Source organism: Physcomitrium patens, chromosome 1, assembly GCF_059467195.1.
Source record: "Physcomitrium patens ecotype Gransden chromosome 1, ASM5946719v1, whole genome shotgun sequence".
In the NCBI taxonomy this organism is placed as follows: Eukaryota; Viridiplantae; Streptophyta; class Bryopsida; order Funariales; family Funariaceae; genus Physcomitrium; species Physcomitrium patens.
In genome coordinates, this window is record NC_143410.1 from 6,522,292 (window position 1) to 6,540,641 (window position 18,350).

Below are 18,350 nucleotides of genomic sequence, written 5' to 3' on the forward strand. Positions count from 1 at the left end.
ATTATTTTCACACCAAATTTAGCGGGGAAAGAGTGACAGCGATTCTGCCTTATTAACGGCGCCGCTATATTTGGCGCCGTTGGACTGAACCAGGAGCACCGCTATATTTGGCTACTCCCGGGTGACCCGTCGCTAGCAGCTTCCGCTGCTGTTGCCAGCGGGACCAAGTGTGCAGGAAGCCCAGCTTAGCTACGCCTTTTGATTCCAGTTGGGTGTCGGTTGCGAAGAAAATCTGCGCTGAGTTGAAAGAGGCGGGGTGGGAAATGAGAGATTTTTTTATGTTTTTATGATTTTGCAGGTTTTGGGGCGGACCTTATAGCGAAGTGATTCTGGTTCCGCCGTAATTAGGAGTAGGATCTGTGGGTGGGCGCCGGCTAACCGCGTTTAGAACTGGACTGAGTCTTTTCTCTCATGGTTGCACAATAGCCACCAACTCGTTTCAAATCCCTTTTGATGGCGTGCCGCGCAGACGGTTGTTTCACCGAACATATCTTCTTAGAGGATTTATTGTTTCTTTAATCTCCTCTCTCTCTCTCCCTCTCGTTTTGTGTGACATCGTGTCTTTTGCTTGAACTTGCCCTGTTGTGGCTCTAAGGAGATAACGTGATGTGCAGGGAAGCACACGGTTGGAAATAATGATAATTAAATTGGTAAGAGACGGATGGAGCAGAAATTTTCATCCTGCTGTTGTCAATAGCGGTCTTGCTTCAAACAGTGTCATAAAAAGTAGAAGCATTAAGACTGTATCTCTGGTTGCAATAGCCACTTCGGGTTGATCGACCTTTCCATGCATGGCTTCCGGACAGTGCTCATATAGCAAGGTTGGGATTCAGGAAGATAGGGACTCGATGTTAAAACAGCACTTAGTAAACGCTGGTTACAGGATTGCAGAGGGTTAAAAATAGATAATGTCAGACGATTCAAGCATTCAACCCAAGTAAAGTTACTGTCATGGAATGTTCTGTGATCCATACCACAAAATGGTGCGACGACGCAATCAGTTGGTGGTCGTAACTTTCCAGGAAAAAATTATGTGATGCATTTAAATTTCGATCACCTGATAATTAAGCAAGAGGTGACCATTAATGCCCATGATTATCTGTAGTTCCAGCCCATTTCAGCTTGTTTTTGTAGTGGGTGATGACAAAACGAGTTTTTTTTTCTAAAATTCTTCGTTAGAATGGTCCACCCAAAAGTCTTGGAACGACAATGCAACATCCTCCAACCGTGAAGGCGAGAGTTTCTGATAATGCTCTGATTCTCATTGAAGGGGGGTAAATCCGGGACCTAGGATTAGGGTTCCAATCTGCAGTCTTCTTCCAATGCCCTCCCCGCTTGGAGCAGGTGGCGTCATGCGGAGGCGCAGCCTCAAAGCATTTAAAACGATACTCGTTGCTTTCCAATTTTGGGTACCACATTTTTAGGATTCCCAGAAAAATACTACAATCCATGGATTCCTTCGAATTCAAAGCTAGTAGCTCCTCACCTAGAAGTTCTCACGGTCAAGACAGACGATGCCGATCATATGTCATCTAAGAAAGAGGTTGATATAGCCACATAACTCGCACGCACCCGCTAGGTATATCTTGGGCAGTTTGGTCCATCCTAAACCTGTCAGACGATACTGAACTTGAGGTGTAGGAGTCAAGGGATTGACACATCGTAGTGAAAATCGACGCACTTAGTCTGAGGAGTTGCATTTTTCTCGAGTACGATGTACTGAAATTCTTGACGGGGGGCGTGCTACGTTTTCAGACACCTATCCAGATTAGGAGGTTTACAAGGAACATTATGTGAGAGTTCTAGGGTGTTTGAAAAGGAATGTGCTGAGGTTCGAGTCTAGCAGTGGACAGAAGCGATGGGGACATATCAGCTGAGCTTGCAGGGATCCTACTCCACGCAGGCAGAAGCTGCCCAGAAGAACTCTCATGGCAGTACCTGCTGCTCAGGTGGTAAAGATGGAGGAATCTCTAATGGAAGTTGCCGAGCATACTCAAACGGAATCAGCACAAGCTCGTCGTATGGCTGTACAAGATCATCACACACTTCTGGGAAGAAGTCAGCGAAGTCTAAAGTGACTCATGGGTTTGGGTTATTCGGGACAAAACGTGTTGTGTCCCATCAGAACTTAGAGGGGCTAGTGAATGCCAGTCCCTCGCGGCACAGTACAGCGTGTTGTGATGGTTTGGCGGAGAGACAGGTCCATGAGAAGAGGCTTACCGCGCAGCGATTGGACACGAGGATTTCAGCACAAGATGTAGATTTCGTGGGGAGCAGCTTTCGATCGGAGGATGAGAGTCTAGCGCTTTGGGAGGAGGATGAGCAGCCGGCGTCGACTGAGCACGGCGGGATAAAGTTCACGACCCAGACGCCCAAGTGGCTTGAAGCCATGTTCGACACCGTCAAGCACGCACCGTGGCGAAGCTCCCCAGGTCACCCCAAATCCTCTTCCAATAGCTCAAGGATCTCGCTGGACAGGAAGACGAGCACTCGACCTTTGCACGAGTCTCCCAGAGCTTTGTACAGCAATTCGGTGAAGAAGAATCGTAATGCAGAGAATCGAGCAGTGTGCAGTCCCGCTTCGGCTTCCAATTTATCGCGCCAGAGTGGAGAGCTCAATTTGGTTTCATTGCCCACCTACAAGCACCTGGACGATGCTGTAACGTCGGATGGTAGCAAGTATGGAAGCTTATCACGGTTACAAGAACCAGATTCCATTTCGGAAGAAGACATGAGGTTAACTTCCTCTGCGGATTCGTGGAAGACCTCATTCGGGCTGGAGCCTGTCACGGAGAAAGATTGCACAGTCAATCGAGTGACATGGGAAGTTCCTCTAAGCGAGGCGCGAGAAATTGTGGAGATTGAGCGGGTCCAGAATGCAATTCCATCGCTATCCATGTATGGTTCTGCGTCAACAACAGACAGCCAGGATTTAGCTGAGGAAATTGCTGGCACTGTCGATGTTTTACGAAGTGATGCTTTCGATGGACGGTCGGAGTACGCCAGTTGTCGATCCTCAACAGAGCCAGAGCTCGAGCACAGTGATAGAGTGTGCGACAATACAAACACAACTGAATCAATTGGTGTCGGGGACCTAGTAAACTTCATTGCACCAGTGATTTCCAAACCTCAAACTTTGGAAAGAAAAGAAACTTCTTCTTCATCGAGGTCAGGGCGTATTGTTTTCAAATGGGAGGCGCCCACAGGGAAGGTTAAAGCAGAAGAGGTTTTTGCAAGCACTCTTCAACTGGACGACTCGCCGTATCTAACTCTGTTCCGTCAATATTCTGCCAATTTGACGAGTGCGACTGTGGATGGGGTTCCTGTAATTCTATCAAAGACCTCAAACTCCGCAATTGACACCACCTCCACTTCGATTTTAACAAAATCGAAATTTTCGCATGATTTTCGAGGCACTCGGCGAATTTATTCTAGCAGGGGAGCGGACGACTCATCAGACGGGCTGTTTACCAAAAAGCGACCTGGGATGTTTGGGCCAACTCGGTCCTTAATGGCAGAGAGGGACGGCCCTAGAGACTTCCTAGATTCATCTTCCCCAAGAAGTGTCCTCCGCGGACCAGGCGATGGCAGTTTGCCATCTTCGAATCCCTCCCTAAGATCTGACCCTGGGACACCATCATTCTCACCTACGGTCACCTCTGGATCGCAGTCGATTTCGAGTTGCAATGTCTCATTTGATCTCGGCGAAGGCGATTGCGACGCCCTCGCTCCGGGTTACAGTCCTAACTCAACTGCTGCTCGCACCTTTGTAGAGTCACGATGCGTGAGCTTGTCATTCCCCAGCTCTTGCCTTGAAAAACCTGCTTGCGACGATGCAAGTAGAAAAGATAATGGAACAACCACGTCAAACATTGAGCTGCTTGGATCCGATGACCCCTTCAACTCGAACACATTGCACTCCCTCCCTGGGCCGATGCATAGCCCAGAGCTTTGGACTGCAACGTTCTCTACGCGCTTTTGTAATAACGACTCAGAGCTAGACAGTTTCTGCGCTGCCACCGAGAGAAAATCCCACTGCTCGACGTCTCCACAAGATGCTTGTCAGTCCTCCGAGGATGAACACCCAAACTTGGAACAGAATACAAGGTCTCGGAGAGACGAATTCAGTGCGTTTCCCGGCATGAAGTTTTCCCCATTACGCTTAACTTCCTCTAACAAGTCCAACCACAGTTGTTTCATTGCGACCACCCTTTCACCTCCTCACAACGACGAGCATAGCAATCGATCGCCCACCTGTGCAGCTACTCTGGAGCTTCTGTCCCCTGCTGGAGCATATAAGCAGAGAAAGTACAAAGCTTCCGGCGTGAAGGATACCAAGCTGCACTTCACCAAGCATCAGCATTCTTCTGAGGACGAACAGACTGTTATGGTAAGTATCAATCGCCATACTCGCATTGCACAAGCAGCAATATGTAGCGATTGTGATCTTTTGGCGGTGTGCTTTGGCGAATTCATTTTTTTTTCTTACCACACTTTTGAATGAATGGTTCATTCCAGGTGTCCATCAGCAAGGCCATGAAGAAAATCTTGTCGAAATGTGCCGTGAAGCGCCCCACTCGCAAGTGGAAGTCCAAGATGGGTTCCCTCAAGAGCGACATACTTCCGCCTGCCAAATCTTAATTGACCAAGGTCCCAACCCAACTCCTCCACTTCACTTTTTGTCCATATTTTCGTTGGCATACCTTCCTCTTTGATGTATCCATTGAAGTAGGTGAGAAGTAACCTACGCATAATCGCAATCTGACACGTGCATTGGTCAACTTGTTGTCTCAGGCCAACTTAAGGACGCAACACCTGTCTGTCTATATCATTACCACCTCAGCTTCTACTCTGGGACACACGAGGAGTCTGTGAAGCTCACTGCTTCCCTCCTAACACACCACAAATGAGGAACGGCCATGTATGATACCAAGTAGAGGGTATTTCGTCTATAAAATGTGATCAATTCCATGGTGTTAAGCAGGATAGGTGGAGAAATAGGTCTTCTGTCAACGTTGCAAAACAGCCATGTAAAATAGCGAGCCTAGTCCCTGAAATTGGACCCTTTTCATATCCGCGTACTTCTCATCATCTTTCCTAGTTGGTTTCTGTGTCAAATGGGTAATTTTTGTATACGTGTTGGTTCTATGATGCACTACTGGCGAAAAACTAGAATCGAGGCACAAGGTAGCTCTTCATATATACATATGTGCAGATTTGTAATCAAAAAATAAATTTACATTCAGAGTAGAACATTTCTTGCTTCCTCCTACAAGTTTATCTCTAATGTTTCTTCAAAATCACCAGCGATTCAGTGCAACAGTGCGCTGTGAAATATTCTAATTACAATATCCACAGAAGCACTCAATATTTGAAAACCACCCTAAAAAATGTAAACGAAGTATTGCATTATCTTCCTTCGCAGAACCAGAAAGATTCCCAAAAACGTCCCGCCTTGTTCACGTAGCTCACAGCCTAATAATCAGATTGTGACATGTTAAATTGTCCAGCCAGTTCAAACTTGCTCACTCGATTGATGAAGGTGGTTTCGCACGTATTTCATAACGTTGGAAATATGCAGGCGTCCATCTAAAGAAGTTATATAGATAGCATTGTTTTTTGTGTCGATATCACATGTGGCTCCATCTGCACGTCACAAAGCGATCATCACCTTAGAAACCAAACGCTGATGCTTTTTGCAAGACACGTGCGCTTCGGTAAAACACAGTTGACCCTTGTTGAAATGCATTCAGCAGTCTGTAATAGAACAAGAATCCTTCAGGGGCGTGATTGTCAAGAGAGTTATCTTTTTCCACAAGCTCTGCGGAGACTGCATTCTAAAAGCTATTGCTGAAGGTCATGGCTTTAGCCTCGAACACAACAAATTCTACCCGTATGATTGGAGTCGGCGCGAAGAGTTTGAACCGAGAGCAGTTCAGAAAACCCAAGAACGAGAAAGAAGCAATTTACTTTCTTCGTGAGAGCTGAGAACACTTACATTTTTTCTTCATGTAGGAGGCCAGGACTATCAATTTCTCCTGAACCTCCTTGCTAGCATTTGAAACATTAGGCGCTTTGACCGTCATATGAGTCTGCAGAGAGCAATTGAGCAAAAGTTTAATATCTCGCATCTGAAGACGTGAGTTTATCATACAAATCAAAAAGAAAATCTAAACACCGATTATTTCTATGAAGCTTTTAGAAAGATAGGTTCCACTCGAACAAAGAGTGGGCGTCTCTTCCAATTGGTGTAGTGCGAGTTAAAACTTCTCAACGGCAATTGGTTCTTTGGAAAAACAACACATACCCCGTATTTTGAGTTTACGGGAGCATCAGTGTGCGTCGGCACCTGAGGTTCGGGACAATATCCGAGCATCTGCATTAGAGCAATTTCAAATTGATGAGCATACTGCTGTTTACAAAAGTTCAGATTTACGAAACCCAGTTTTCAAGCAGACTAAGGAAGCATCGTGGACAAGACACGCGACACTAGTCAGATTAAGTTGGACCATCCTCACGGAAGTCAGAAGTTAAATTCGAAAGATTTCGGCGTGTACCTGGTTTAGGTGTCGCGAACCCATAGTAACGCTAAAGCAGTTTCCTCGCACACCTCTCTCAGCGTCAGCCCACAGAATTGACAACGACACAACACTCAATCACAGTGCTCCTACGCAACTCCCTCGTATACACCGCCCTCAGCGTCACCCCACAGAATTGGCAAGAATACACCACACGATCACGGTGCTCCTTCGCAGCCTCTCCTCCCCGCGTCACCACCCCACAAAACTAGCAAAGGATCCAACACGCAATCACATCGCTCCTGCGCATCTCCCGCCTCCGTAGCAGCCCAACCTCAGCCAATGTAGCTACGTGATCGGGCAACAATAGAATTCACGGATCTCTGAGGCAACCGAAACAAAACAAAACAAAACAACAATTCCGAACTTTACCAACCGCAAAGAGTGCTGAGACCCTTCAAGTCCCGACTACACACAATATAGCGATCAATGCTGGCGGGACCCACGTCGTAGAATGGCCAGAAGCGCACGGATTTGTCTGTGGAACCCACGCTGGGCAACGCTGCGCAATGCCTACAATTCCCGCTCTTCCGCCGCTGCGGGCTGCTAAGGTGACACCAGGTGGCTCGCTCTTCCCAGAGGGTTCATGGATGAATGAAACTTGGTCACCAAGTTTGTAAAACGCACGCTTGTGCAGTGCCGTGGCTAAAGAACTTGGGCAAAAATGGATGAATTATGGACGAATTATGGGTGAATGAAAGTTGTCCGCACGACTTGAAAATGTCTGCTGCCAACCTCCTCATAAGGTTTGGAAGCCCCTGATCTTCCCTCTTGGATGAATGAAGTTTAACTGTATATGACCGCTGCAGTGACTTCACAAGCCGCCGCCACCGCCACCGCCCAAGTCCAAAATTTTATATGTATACATTTTTATGTGTATAATTATATTTGTATAGAAAAACTCAAATAAATGTGATGAGAGAACATGGTCATTTTAGTATAAGGAAAAATTTTATGAGTAGAAGTGGATTTTATAAATTGGAGGCTTTTGGTTTTAGAATCAAACATGAGTGTTTGAATATGAAAGGGTTCAATTTTGGCTTTTCGTTGTTTGGCTCTAATTTGACATCCTTCCTTGGAGTGCGGCTGTATTTCTTTTTCTTTAAAATAATAATAATAGTAATGATAATAAATTATTCTCACAACAACCAATATTTCAAGATATTTGGTGGATGTGAGTGAGAAAAATATTGCAAAGTTGGTTTTTTTTTTTTTTTTTTTTTTTTTTTATATAATATGATGTAAAATTCATATACTAGAATTTTTAGCATTACCTGTATAATAGCTTCTTTTTTCTTTTAGTGTGTGTGTATTGATAGTAGGTTTAATATCTAATGCACAAAAAGACTTTGTGGGAAGCTATGGATTGGTTTTCTATGCTTTTATTAATTGATTGAATTTACAACTTTAAGTTTTGCATGACAGCACTATTATGAAACTTTTGACTTTAATATTAGTAGTAAAACTAATTCTCATACAAATCTTTAAAAGACAGGTTTGACTTTATTATTAGTAGTAAAACTAGTTTGACGTTTGATAGATATGATCTTGATAATGCTAAGTAATGCTTGGCAAATCATATTTTATCATTCTTTAGGGAAACAACACTTGTACTCATTTTCGGTACACTTCATGGAATTGAATAGAATTTTGAACTGCTGGTTGTGGACAGATAAAAAAATCAATAATTAATAATCAGATTAACAAACGGAACAGCATGTTTTAGATAAGGAAATTTGAATCAATATCATAATAGTGCATCACTTCTGAAACTTGTCTCCCAAGCAATAGCGCCAATGTGTTCACGCACGAGTAGTATGTTATCGAATGAAATCGAAGGTTCCTCGCCACAGAACTGGAGCTTCAGAAACACTCTTCCTTTCCTAAATACCCCATCTTCCTCCTCACCTCCCACAGAGAGAAAAATGTCTATCTATATATATGTATATATATATATTATTTTTATTTTTAAATAATAGGTTTGGACACTCTTTATGAATGTCCCCTCTTCCTTCACCTACACCGTCTCTCCCCATTGTAACAGTTCTCCAGAATCTCGCAAAACCACTTTGGAGCTCTGATTCTCGCGCCCATTCGTACTCGGCTCCTCGATACAAGACAGGGGAAGCGTCATTTTCACGTCACGACCTTTCGCTGCCTGTTGAGTATCCCCGCAGCGGAGCGTGTTACTGGCAAAACCATGTGTATAACGTTGTAGATGATGAGTAGAAATGGGGAGTAAGAAAAATGTGTGGTAGGTGGTTTGTGGTGATCTGACAGATAGTCGACGATGGTATGTGAAAGATTAGCTCAAACGAGGGGTGAGTGAAAGTCATCCATTCTACCAATGTCGACTTAACATTGTCGAGAGGGCTGCTAACGAATAGTAACTGATAGCAGGCAGTGATTACCAAATAGAAGGGTGTGACTCATGCATCACGGCGCAGAGAATCCATAACTTCCACCGTCTTTTCAAGCGTGTCTAGATATGGTCGGTGAAATGCCGTGGAAGTTCAGGTTATAAGTCAACTGGTAAATGCAGCCCCAGCATGCAGAATGCATTTGGACGATTCTATGCAGTTTCAAGGTGCAAGCAAGAAGTTCCATAATAAAAGCATTATCTCCGCTTAATAATGTACATGTGCTTGGCTCCAGTCTATCTCTACTCAAGCTCTCATCGTATGAGACGTCCCAGAAAAGCAATCCTAGAATTCAATTCGCGACTGGATTCTCTCAAACACGCAAGGGAGTTTCTAGTCTGTGAAGTAATCGACCACTGGCAACCTAAATCTACAAAAATATTTACCCTGTCGTCTACGAAGCAGTCCCGCAGAGCCTCGTCTGTAGACCTCATAAGCTTCGCCAGGGATATATTTCACCATTTGCAGGGGATGGCAGCTAGAATGCCTGCCCCCCCGCCTCTCAGTGGTGAACCCAAGATGATTGCTAGCGGCAATCTTCTTCCTAACATGATGTGCTTCTGTATCTTAATCTGGTCAAAGATTGCACCACGGATATCCCACAATATGCCAAACATGGTATACCGTGTTTCTCTGTGAGCGAAGAGAACCAGGTTGTCGAAATCGGATACTTGCATATACACAGTATGGAATGATATCTCGCCTTTTCAGAGTGGACGAGATCACAGTCTACCCTTCAAGCTTCAGGGGCATGTGAAGTAATTGAGAGTGTTAATGAGCTGCTGACCATCATAGACGATTGATTTCAAAGCCCCCTCAGGCAGAGTACGATACCTGTTCACGATGGGGTCATGGCGAGATGATTCACTCGTAGAACTCCATTAGCTCGTCAATGTTTAGTTGACGGATAGCTGGGTCATCGTTATTAAGCAACCACAAAATGTGTTCGAAAAGAATAGCGTCACAGTCCAGGCGTATGGGTCCACTCCTGGTTGGACACACCTTCCTGTGCGCATTCTCCCTAGCATTCTCCTTTCCCGAGAAGCTTTGACTAATGGGAACATTCTCCTTAACATTCTCCTGATCATCTCGCAACGCTTCATAGTTCGAGTCTGAGTGAGGAGTATCGGCGCCGCAGTTAGAGCGAGCCAGTAGACACTCTAATAGTCGGTGCTCTAGCATCTGCGGCTCTACCTTGAAGACTTGCCGCTCCTTTCCAACCAGTAGAGTTACCAGGCCCTTTCGCCTCTTGCGAATTCCTACGCACCCGAGGGTGTTACGTGGGAGGGAGGAGAGAGCGCTGTTAGTATCATCACGCGGGATAGTACAATCGACGCTAAGTTTTTGACGCGTCCGCTTCGCAATCAATACAGTGGAGGGACGAGCAGAATCCTCGCTGCTACTAGACTGTTGGCGCGACCGTTTTGCAAGAAGCGGAGCGGACGGAGGGGCGGTGAGAGGACACTCCTCCTTATCACTATCACCGTTGACAGGACATTTGCACGACCGAATGCTGTCCAACCTCTTCAAGACCCGACGCATCGTCAAGCCTTTCATGATAACTCCACAATCTGCGATGCAAAACACAACGAACTAGTCACGCTCCTCCTGAAACTATCCCATCTACGCTAACCCCTCTTAACCTCAAGACAACCCCCGAAAATGCACTTACAAGCAGATCCCTGAAATACGTCCCTCCGCATAATATAACGACAATCAATGGAGCCACATGCTTGGAGAAAAGATCAGAAGACTGATCCGCGGCAAACCCCAACACGATCTCACGTCGCTATGGAACACATCCTTCCCCAGAAGTCGAACGGGGATTAAGTAAGCAACACAAGTTCGACCTAGTTCCACAACGAACTAAACCGACGCATCTCACTCTGAGTTCACAAGCACACGGCGGAGAAATTTTACCTGTCGCGGCAATCGCTGCAAATTCAATGCAGTGTCAAGTCAATGCAGTGTCAAGGCAAAATTGAACACCGAAAACGACCGTCGCGCTCGGAAGAGAAGAGAAGGGGAGGAAGGCAGCGAAGAGAGGGGGCGAGATAAGGGAGGGAGTGAATGCGGTGGGCGACGGCGATGGAGAGTGAAGGGGCGTAATTTCAAGGAGTCGCGCGCACAGAGTCGTTGTCCCGAGAGGGGGGAGGGGTCAGAATGCACAGCGCCCCACGCACCACTCCCTCCGTCACGCCCTCCCTCACTCCGTCACTACCTCGCAACGGGTATGCGCGCGCTCGCTGGGGAACGTGCGGGAACGAACCCTACCGTTGGTTTGCGCTCCCAACGGCTTCCGATGGAATTTGTCGTGGCAGGATCTACGTGGATGGATTTAATCGATCGGGGCGTGATTCCATGGCAGAATTGGTCTGTGGATTTCCGTGTCACGTTGCGTGAATGCAAACAAGTATCGACGCACACTCACTCTCATTCATGAGTGTGTCAGTACATAAATTTGCAAACATTTGAGTGCAATATATTTGATGAGTGTGTGTTTGCAAACTTACAAATTTATTGAATGTGACTGTATGACTGCAATATAATTGATGTTTGCAAATTCAAACTACAACAAGGGGATGTGCATGTTAGTTGATGAAAGTTCTTTTAAATATGCAAGACATATAGTTGGCAATGGTATTGTTGAACGAATGACAACACGAAATGGAAACGCTTTAAAACGACCAGCTAACACAATCATTTTGAACCACTCTTAAGAATATGAAGTTATGGGTTATCTCCACCCATAAATCACAGCACAGAACACGGGAAAAATCACAACAGCAACACAAGATCCAAATCCTTGTATGGTTAGGAACGGAGATCAGAACAGGCCTGGTTTATTCCTCATTTCTGCCCACAACTCTCGAGCATCATGTTTCGCCTCCAATTACAATGCTAGGTTACAGTAGTGTCTGTCGCACCACCGGTCCTCTCTAACTTCATCCGAAAGGCTCAGCTGCTAGTGGAAGCCTACTCTGCTTACATAGATCACTGAAAAACTTCTTTCTCAATATCTCCAACATGATCATCCTCAGATCACCGTACTTTTGTTATCTACTTTACAACGTTTTCGACCTCTCCTTCACCAGTATTGCCATCCGAAAAATTTGGTCTACCCACTTAAATGCAGACTGAAAGATTTAGTAGTTGATAGTAAAGCTTAACTTGTATACGAGATTAGGTGTGCAACTTCCCTTCCCCCTGGAGCTCAAACCCCCATCTGCTAAAGCCTGGAAGAAAGAGAATCTCAAGAGAAAGACCCTTCCAACCGAGAGAGAAAGGAAAGTTTACATTGCTAGTGGCAAGTGGAAACCATTAGTGAGGGAACCAATAGTCGACTGAATCATGTTGAAAGGTCACTCGAGGGCAACAGCTTTCAAGGGAAAGCTGCTCTTGCCCTCTGACAGGAATATGCAGGCTGCTCAGCTAAATTCCGAACTTGTAACAGTCTGCTTGATCACAAGCAGAGCCGCTACACCAGGTAATGGGACTTAGAGCCCGTGACCTGGTTCAAAGCCGTTTATCGGAGTATTCTCCCAGTGTTCCTAAGATGATTAAGGGTCTTTGAAAGTCCATACTCCTTGTATGCAGCATAGGCAGCTCGGAACCCATCTCCATAGATGGGTGACGAGTCGGTCTCAATTTGGTGTAGGAAAAAGTCGCCCAGACGTATTGTAGCTTCAGAGACGTTACCCTTTCTCTTTAACTTCTCAAGCTCTTCTTTGAGCCATATGTGAGCTATCACTTGGCAAATTCCTTCTTCTATGTCATTATCCAGACTAGGAAACCCACCTGTGTTCAGAGACACGTACTTGTTCAGTTCAAGTGTAACACGGTTATTCGGCCCTAATTAAAATCACGAGAAAATTGTCGTTTCGATTGAGAATGCAGAGAATACTTTTGGGGAAAGTGTGTTATGCTTACCGTCAAGTCGGATCCAGGCGTGCATCAGTTCGTGTGCTAAGATTGAACCTGTCAGCAAACTGCACGAGGACGATGATAGTTGTTTCAGTGCCCTTATAAATATATTGACGATGGAACTGTAAACTAGCTTCACATTTAAATAAAGTTAAAAAGTAAAAATGAAAACAAAAAGATCATCTCACAAATGAAGAGACATCATAAATACAGACCTGGGTAAACCGAAGAGAACAAGGATGGCGGTGACTTCGCAATGACGAGTCAACTTCCTCGTCTGCATCTCGTGATGGGTATAATCTCCATATTCATCTGGACTAGTACCGTAGACCTGTGTTGCTCCAATCAAAGTTCCACACTCGTGGGTAATGTTCTTTCATGAGTTTTACACTACGCTTTTGTATGCAACTAAGAAAGAGTCTTCACACAAGACGTACCGTAGTTATTGTTTGCTCTTCTGACAGGCACAGTCCTCGAGTTTCTGGAGCATGTATATGTTCCTGCGTAAATGTCATCAATCCATACATCAGAAAATACCTAGAACTGCAGAACTAAATATCGCTATTCTTACTATTCAAAAATTCATTGCAGAGCCGTTTACATACAGCATTACAATAAGATTTAAACAACAGAGAGCTACACGTTCAACACTAAAACCCCACTGAGATCTAGAGAGGATGAATATAGCTATTTAAGGCGGTAACAAAATGTAAATTGGAGAACTTACATCCCTTTCAGCCTCTCTGGCATGGTTGAGAGCAGCTCTCTCCACCAAAAGCATTGGTATTTCCTGAACAATAGACATGCCTAGATTATTTTTGTAGAACTTGAGGATTTCTCGGTACAGGGGCTGGCAATCCCTTGTGTGCATCACCATGGAATCCATGCATTCTCCGCACAACTTCCTGCCATCTCCCAGGGGAGTATAACCCTGATCCACACGCTGCAAAAACAGAAGCACAAAATCAGAAACGGGTTGCTTTTGCCAAGATACTCTAGCAGTAAATTTGGTCAACATTGATAACTTGCTGTGAAAGTGCAAAAACAACTGAAAAAAAAACTAGCTCGATGGGCTCATTCAAGTGCGGATAAATACCTCAATTCGATCACAACTACAGCAGCGCCTTCTTCCGTCTCGCTCATGTGACGGGCAGTATTTCTGGTCCCAAAATGGGTGCGATCGATACTCAATCAATCCTTCAGAATTAGGAGGAATCTGCGAAAAAGGGCTATTTTTAGTAGGTCCTTTCAAAAAGTACACTCTTCCAGTCGCCTATCCTCTCTATTCTGTGCCTTCCAAGGAATTCAGAGAATATAAGAACGGTGCTAGACGCCAGTAGAGATATATGGTCACTTACGAAATTAAAACAAATTTCGCATTTGGGATGAAATTCCCTTTTGAAACACTCTCGATGATACGGCTGTTTTTCCTGTACAGAAAACTGCACAGCCAAGGCGACTATCAGTCTCCCAGTAGAGAACGCAGACTACGTTTCCTACAGTACCTTCCAAAGTACTAGACATGGACCTTCCATTCCAGACAGCAAGTTTTTCTTATAATACAAAAAGCCAGAGTACTGTGAAGGAATAGCCAATGGCCTAATTAAATAGAATGCATAATTCGCGGTGACATTCAGCACCATTCCGATGGGCTGAAGGGTCACATACCTCACGATCTACAATCGCCTTATGGCAGGACCGACAACAAAAACAGGCAGGATGCCAACTCTGACCGAGGCATGTCAGAAACCTCCCATGACTTAATGTCTGCTTGCACCCAGCGCAAATTGACTGTGAGGTAGATCTATCACACGCAACCATTCCAGATCATGTGTTAATTTGAAAGGAGTGATCTTCAGCACGCCTTGTTCACCCAGCCACCCTCTAAGATCCATTAAAATGGTATCATCCAAGAGTATATTTGAAGGAAGCTTTTAGTGTTCAAATAATTGGCTACAAAACTCCTGTTGGGAGGTACTAAACAACTAGAAACCCTACCTTGGTGCAGGCATATAGTTATGGTTGTATGGAGCAATGACAGATGTGCGTTGAGGTGGTGGATACTGATGGTGATGGATACTCAAAGTTCCCATATCACTGACTAAGCCTCCAACCTCATTATCAGAGTCATCCTCCGCCTCAGCTTTGCCTGTAAACGATTGCACAAGAAGAGCAACATTAACTCCTGTGCTCCAACACTATGATTTCGAGAATTAACAGGCGTGCGTAGTTAATTTCTTAAGAAATCTTCTGGCTTTGATTCCTCCTCAATATACTGTGTGAGGGTTGCCTTACTCTCATCATCTACTGTGTCCTGCTTCCTGCTTTGCCTGCCCTCTTCAATACCCCACCATGCTGGATAGATGGGCTCACTGGCGCCATAATCATAGGCAGAGCCCATGTAACCGGTGGGGTTCCTGTAATCCTGGCATGAGCGTCTATTGTCGTGACTAGAGCGTCCATAGTCTTGACTGAAGCGTTCATAGTCATATGGATAGCTCCCGCCTTGGTTCGGATACCTATTCGCATAAGGATCCTGCAAAATTCTTGCACGATTTGCATGAGAAAGCTTACATTTGGCATGTATCTGGTATTAATACTACACAAGAACAGTTCCCAGTTCGATACTGATTTCGCATCCAAGAGGTCATAACCATAAAAGGTACAATTGGGTCTAGAGGATAATGAGATGCTGGAGTGACTACCTCGAAAATGTTGGGTGCACGCCACGAATCAGAACTAGAGCCTCCCTGATATGATCCAGAGCCACCGCTGTGTGACAAGCCAGAAGGATATCTTGGATACTCGTAATACTCGTTTTCGCCATAGCGGCGATGCTCGAACGAGCCAGAGCCAGAGCCAGCGCCAAAAATAGAATCAAGCCACCCCATTCTAGCAGGATTTAGTACTCCCTGCAGTAGAAGTAGGTTCCTTCTTTGCTGAGTACGGCGCACTGATCGATGTCCTCAGGGTATGATTTTCGAGAGATTTTCTAGAGAGCCCAGTGTGTTTGGCAACTCGCAGATGCTGAGCTCAACCATCAAACATTTGGAACCATAACACTCACCAGTTAGGAGAGCAAAGCCGTCACGAAGGTCCTGTCAAGCCTCTGCGGTAGTGCACGAGCCGGCGGTTTGCTTGTGTAGCAACCGAGTTAACACATCAACATTGGTGGCTTGCGCATGTTGATCCAGGCCTCCCACCTCGGAGTCTCCATGGCAACAAACAAACGACCCTGCACCAAAACAACCCACTCCAGATCGATATACTTCGTCCAACTGCTCGAAGGGCGCCACGAAACTGAAGATTGCACTTTACCCCTACAGCCCTCAGATATTGACATATTCTGCTGTGGCTATGGCGTCAATAGGAAAACATTGTTCCGTCATTCCAGGCTTCTCATGGAGCAGAGGCTTCTCATTAACCAAATTACCCCGGGAGGCCTACTTGACTATTCGTGACCGACATTGACGTCTGTGGGGTAGAAATGAAAGCTGCGAGAAAGAGGTTGAGCTCTTCCATGAGACTAGAAGATGATGAACCTAGTAGTAGAGTAGCAAGCTGAACAATCCATAAGGCAGGCTAAATGAGTACTTTGTTCCAAAACGCTTGAAGACCAGGTCGGTACAGTACCCTTATGCCTTGCAGCCATAGCCATGGCCATTACCATATCATCAGCAACTCTTAGAGCCGTTTATTACCTATAGTGCCGTCCTGGGATCGCCCTCAACCACAGAATCTGGTCTCCGTTCCGAACCCATGGAGAGACTGGGAGGAAAAAACTTAACTCATGGGCATTAGAATTTCGCAACATAGTAGGGACATAGCTATGTACCTTCAGTTCCGTTTCTTCTAAACCTCCAGCCAGGAAGTTTTGGCAATTTCGCCGAGTACACTTAGTTTGAAGTAGCAACGCCCCAGTTGCGAACCGAGTCAGGGCACTTTACACCAGCTCAGAAAAGCTCTGCAAGCCAGTGAACTGCAACGACCACAGAAAATACTAACAGGAAAAACAAATTGAAGCTTTTTAGCATCCTATTTGTGTAATTCCCCTGGACTGAGAGCAGAATTAGGGAGGTGAGGAACCAGCGGGTTTACACACTCGGTTAAGACACACTCGGAACAGAACGCAAAATAAACTCGCACTATTCTCCGCGTCGTCCGCATTCTCAGACCGCAGAGCAGAAGCAAAGAGGATGGCTAGTCTTATCGTCTGATTCACTCCATTCTCTATCACAAGCGTCTGACTCAGATGTGACACAATTCGAACATTATCATCCCTATCACGAAACGCACATCCCAGTGGGACCCCAAACCGTAAACCAGGAAAATTTTGTGTAAAACTTGAAAGATTCTCTCTCTCTCTCTCTCTCTCTCTCTCTCTCTCGACTTTACAACATTACACCACCAACTCACGAAAATTATACGCAACTAAGCCCACGATGAGCATGAAGTTTACATCGGTCAGTACACACTCAGCTGCTCGACATCGACCTCCACTAAGCTCATCGCAGATCATTGCCCCTAGTAGCCTGATCCTCCCCCCCCAAAACCGAGTGTCGAACTGCGTGCATGCGACGGAGGGGCTAAAAGCAGGCCGGTGACTAGTCAATTATTCACAACACCAATCGACGAGTGGGCCCGGCACCATGCCCCACAGGCGACCAGATACCCCAACAGCGCCGTTGAAAGGTAGTCCCTCGACAGAGAGGAGAATACGCGGATCCGATTGCATCTGTTCGATCCGCACACACTCGCGGTGAAATGCACCCACGGACTTACCATTCCATCCCACCACTCTCGCCGGAACTGTACCCATCCACCACTGGTGGTGAGCGCCACCCACTCACTCTCTGCCTGTTTTGAACGCCGCTGACAGAGGTCGAGCGCGGCATTGTACTGCTCCGACACCGAGTGGCGAGCATTACGAGCGCGAGTTACGGTATTCTTTGTCGATCTCGAGGGATCATCAACTCGACGATCCTCGGCACCCGTTGTTTGTTCATCGCTAGATTCAAGCTGCTACCGCCGCATCGGCTCCTCCCGAGAGGTAGATTTTAACGGAGAAGTGCCAAATTTCTTCCAACTGTGGGACCCTTCACGATCGATGACTCGGCTCCGCAACCTGGATTACTGTGCGTATTTTTGTTAGTATTCTAATTTTGCAGGGCTGGTGTACAAGATCGCCTTTGCGCTGAAGGATTGTATCGGTCCGGCGATCATCGCCCCGTCTGCTCAACTCCAGGACTTCGTTAAAACTCTTTTCACACCGCGGGGCGGCGTGCGGCGATTCTCGCTGTCGATGGCACTCAAGGATCCTTCATTCTCGCACGCCACGTCCAAGTTTCTTATTCTCTTACCAGTTATTGCGTGACACGTGTGTGATTAATGTGACTAAATCAATAATCATAAAATAAATATGTAATAT

General features: G+C 45.7%; 4 protein-coding genes across 4 annotated transcripts; 1 reads left to right on the forward strand and 3 right to left on the reverse strand.

Annotated features, from left to right (window-relative positions):
- The first annotated feature begins 1,164 nt into the window (after window positions 1-1,164).
- LOC112279804 (uncharacterized) lies at window positions 1,165-5,255 on the forward strand. The gene is made up of 3 exons (XM_024514568.3): window positions 1,165-4,390; window positions 4,519-4,650; window positions 4,795-5,255. Exons 1-2 carry the CDS (start codon window positions 1,859-1,861, stop codon window positions 4,639-4,641), a joined length of 2,655 nt encoding a protein of 884 aa, XP_024370336.1. The 5' UTR covers window positions 1,165-1,858; the 3' UTR covers window positions 4,642-4,650; window positions 4,795-5,255.
- LOC112279890 (uncharacterized) lies at window positions 5,207-6,955 on the reverse strand. Its single transcript, XM_024514663.3, has 4 exons — window positions 6,558-6,955; window positions 6,308-6,376; window positions 5,999-6,092; window positions 5,207-5,646 (listed from the first exon to the last, which is right to left on the reverse strand). Exons 1-4 carry the CDS (start codon window positions 6,579-6,581, stop codon window positions 5,516-5,518), a joined length of 318 nt encoding a protein of 105 aa, XP_024370431.1. The 5' UTR covers window positions 6,582-6,955; the 3' UTR covers window positions 5,207-5,515.
- Window positions 6,956-9,179: 2,224 nt separating this feature from the next.
- On the reverse strand, window positions 9,180-11,149 carry LOC112281925 (uncharacterized). Its single transcript, XM_024518966.3, has 2 exons — window positions 10,919-11,149; window positions 9,180-10,569 (listed from the first exon to the last, which is right to left on the reverse strand). The coding sequence occupies exon 2, from the start codon at window positions 10,553-10,555 to the stop codon at window positions 9,863-9,865; it is 693 nt and encodes a 230-aa protein (XP_024374734.1). The 5' UTR covers window positions 10,556-10,569; window positions 10,919-11,149; the 3' UTR covers window positions 9,180-9,862.
- A 655-nt stretch (window positions 11,150-11,804) lies between these two features.
- Window positions 11,805-17,390, reverse strand: LOC112281917 (LIM domain-containing protein HDR3). The gene is made up of 13 exons (XM_024518954.3): window positions 16,758-17,390; window positions 15,990-16,157; window positions 15,628-15,834; window positions 15,218-15,458; window positions 14,921-15,071; window positions 14,591-14,726; window positions 14,281-14,364; window positions 14,019-14,138; window positions 13,650-13,865; window positions 13,360-13,422; window positions 13,138-13,253; window positions 12,929-12,987; window positions 11,805-12,796 (listed from the first exon to the last, which is right to left on the reverse strand). Exons 3-13 carry the CDS (start codon window positions 15,811-15,813, stop codon window positions 12,525-12,527), a joined length of 1,644 nt encoding a protein of 547 aa, XP_024374722.1. The 5' UTR covers window positions 15,814-15,834; window positions 15,990-16,157; window positions 16,758-17,390; the 3' UTR covers window positions 11,805-12,524.
- Between the last annotated feature and the right edge of the window lie 960 nt (window positions 17,391-18,350).

Coding starts and splice junctions, on each gene's coding strand:
- LOC112281925 (XM_024518966.3), bottom strand. CDS start 10,555: ATGAAAGGCTTGACGATGCGTCGGGTCTTGAAGAGGTTGGACAGCATT.
- LOC112281917 (XM_024518954.3), bottom strand. CDS start 15,813: ATGGGGTGGCTTGATTCTATTTTTGGCGCTGGCTCTGGCTCTGGCTCG. Junction 14,727..14,920: donor AACTATATGCCTGCACCAAG/GTAGGGTTTCTA, acceptor TGCGTGTGATAG/ATCTACCTCACAGTCAATTT. Junction 14,365..14,590: donor AGGCGATTGTAGATCGTGAG/GTATGTGACCCT, acceptor TTGGCTGTGCAG/TTTTCTGTACAGGAAAAACA.
- LOC112279890 (XM_024514663.3), bottom strand. CDS start 6,581: ATGGGTTCGCGACACCTAAACCAG. Junction 6,377..6,557: donor GTTCGCGACACCTAAACCAG/GTACACGCCGAA, acceptor GCTCTAATGCAG/ATGCTCGGATATTGTCCCGA. Junction 5,647..5,998: donor CTCCTACATGAAGAAAAAAT/GTAAGTGTTCTC, acceptor TGTGACGTGCAG/ATGGAGCCACATGTGATATC.
- LOC112279804 (XM_024514568.3), top strand. CDS start 1,859: ATGGGGACATATCAGCTGAGCTTGCAGGGATCCTACTCCACGCAGGCA. Junction 4,391..4,518: donor AGGACGAACAGACTGTTATG/GTAAGTATCAAT, acceptor GGTTCATTCCAG/GTGTCCATCAGCAAGGCCAT.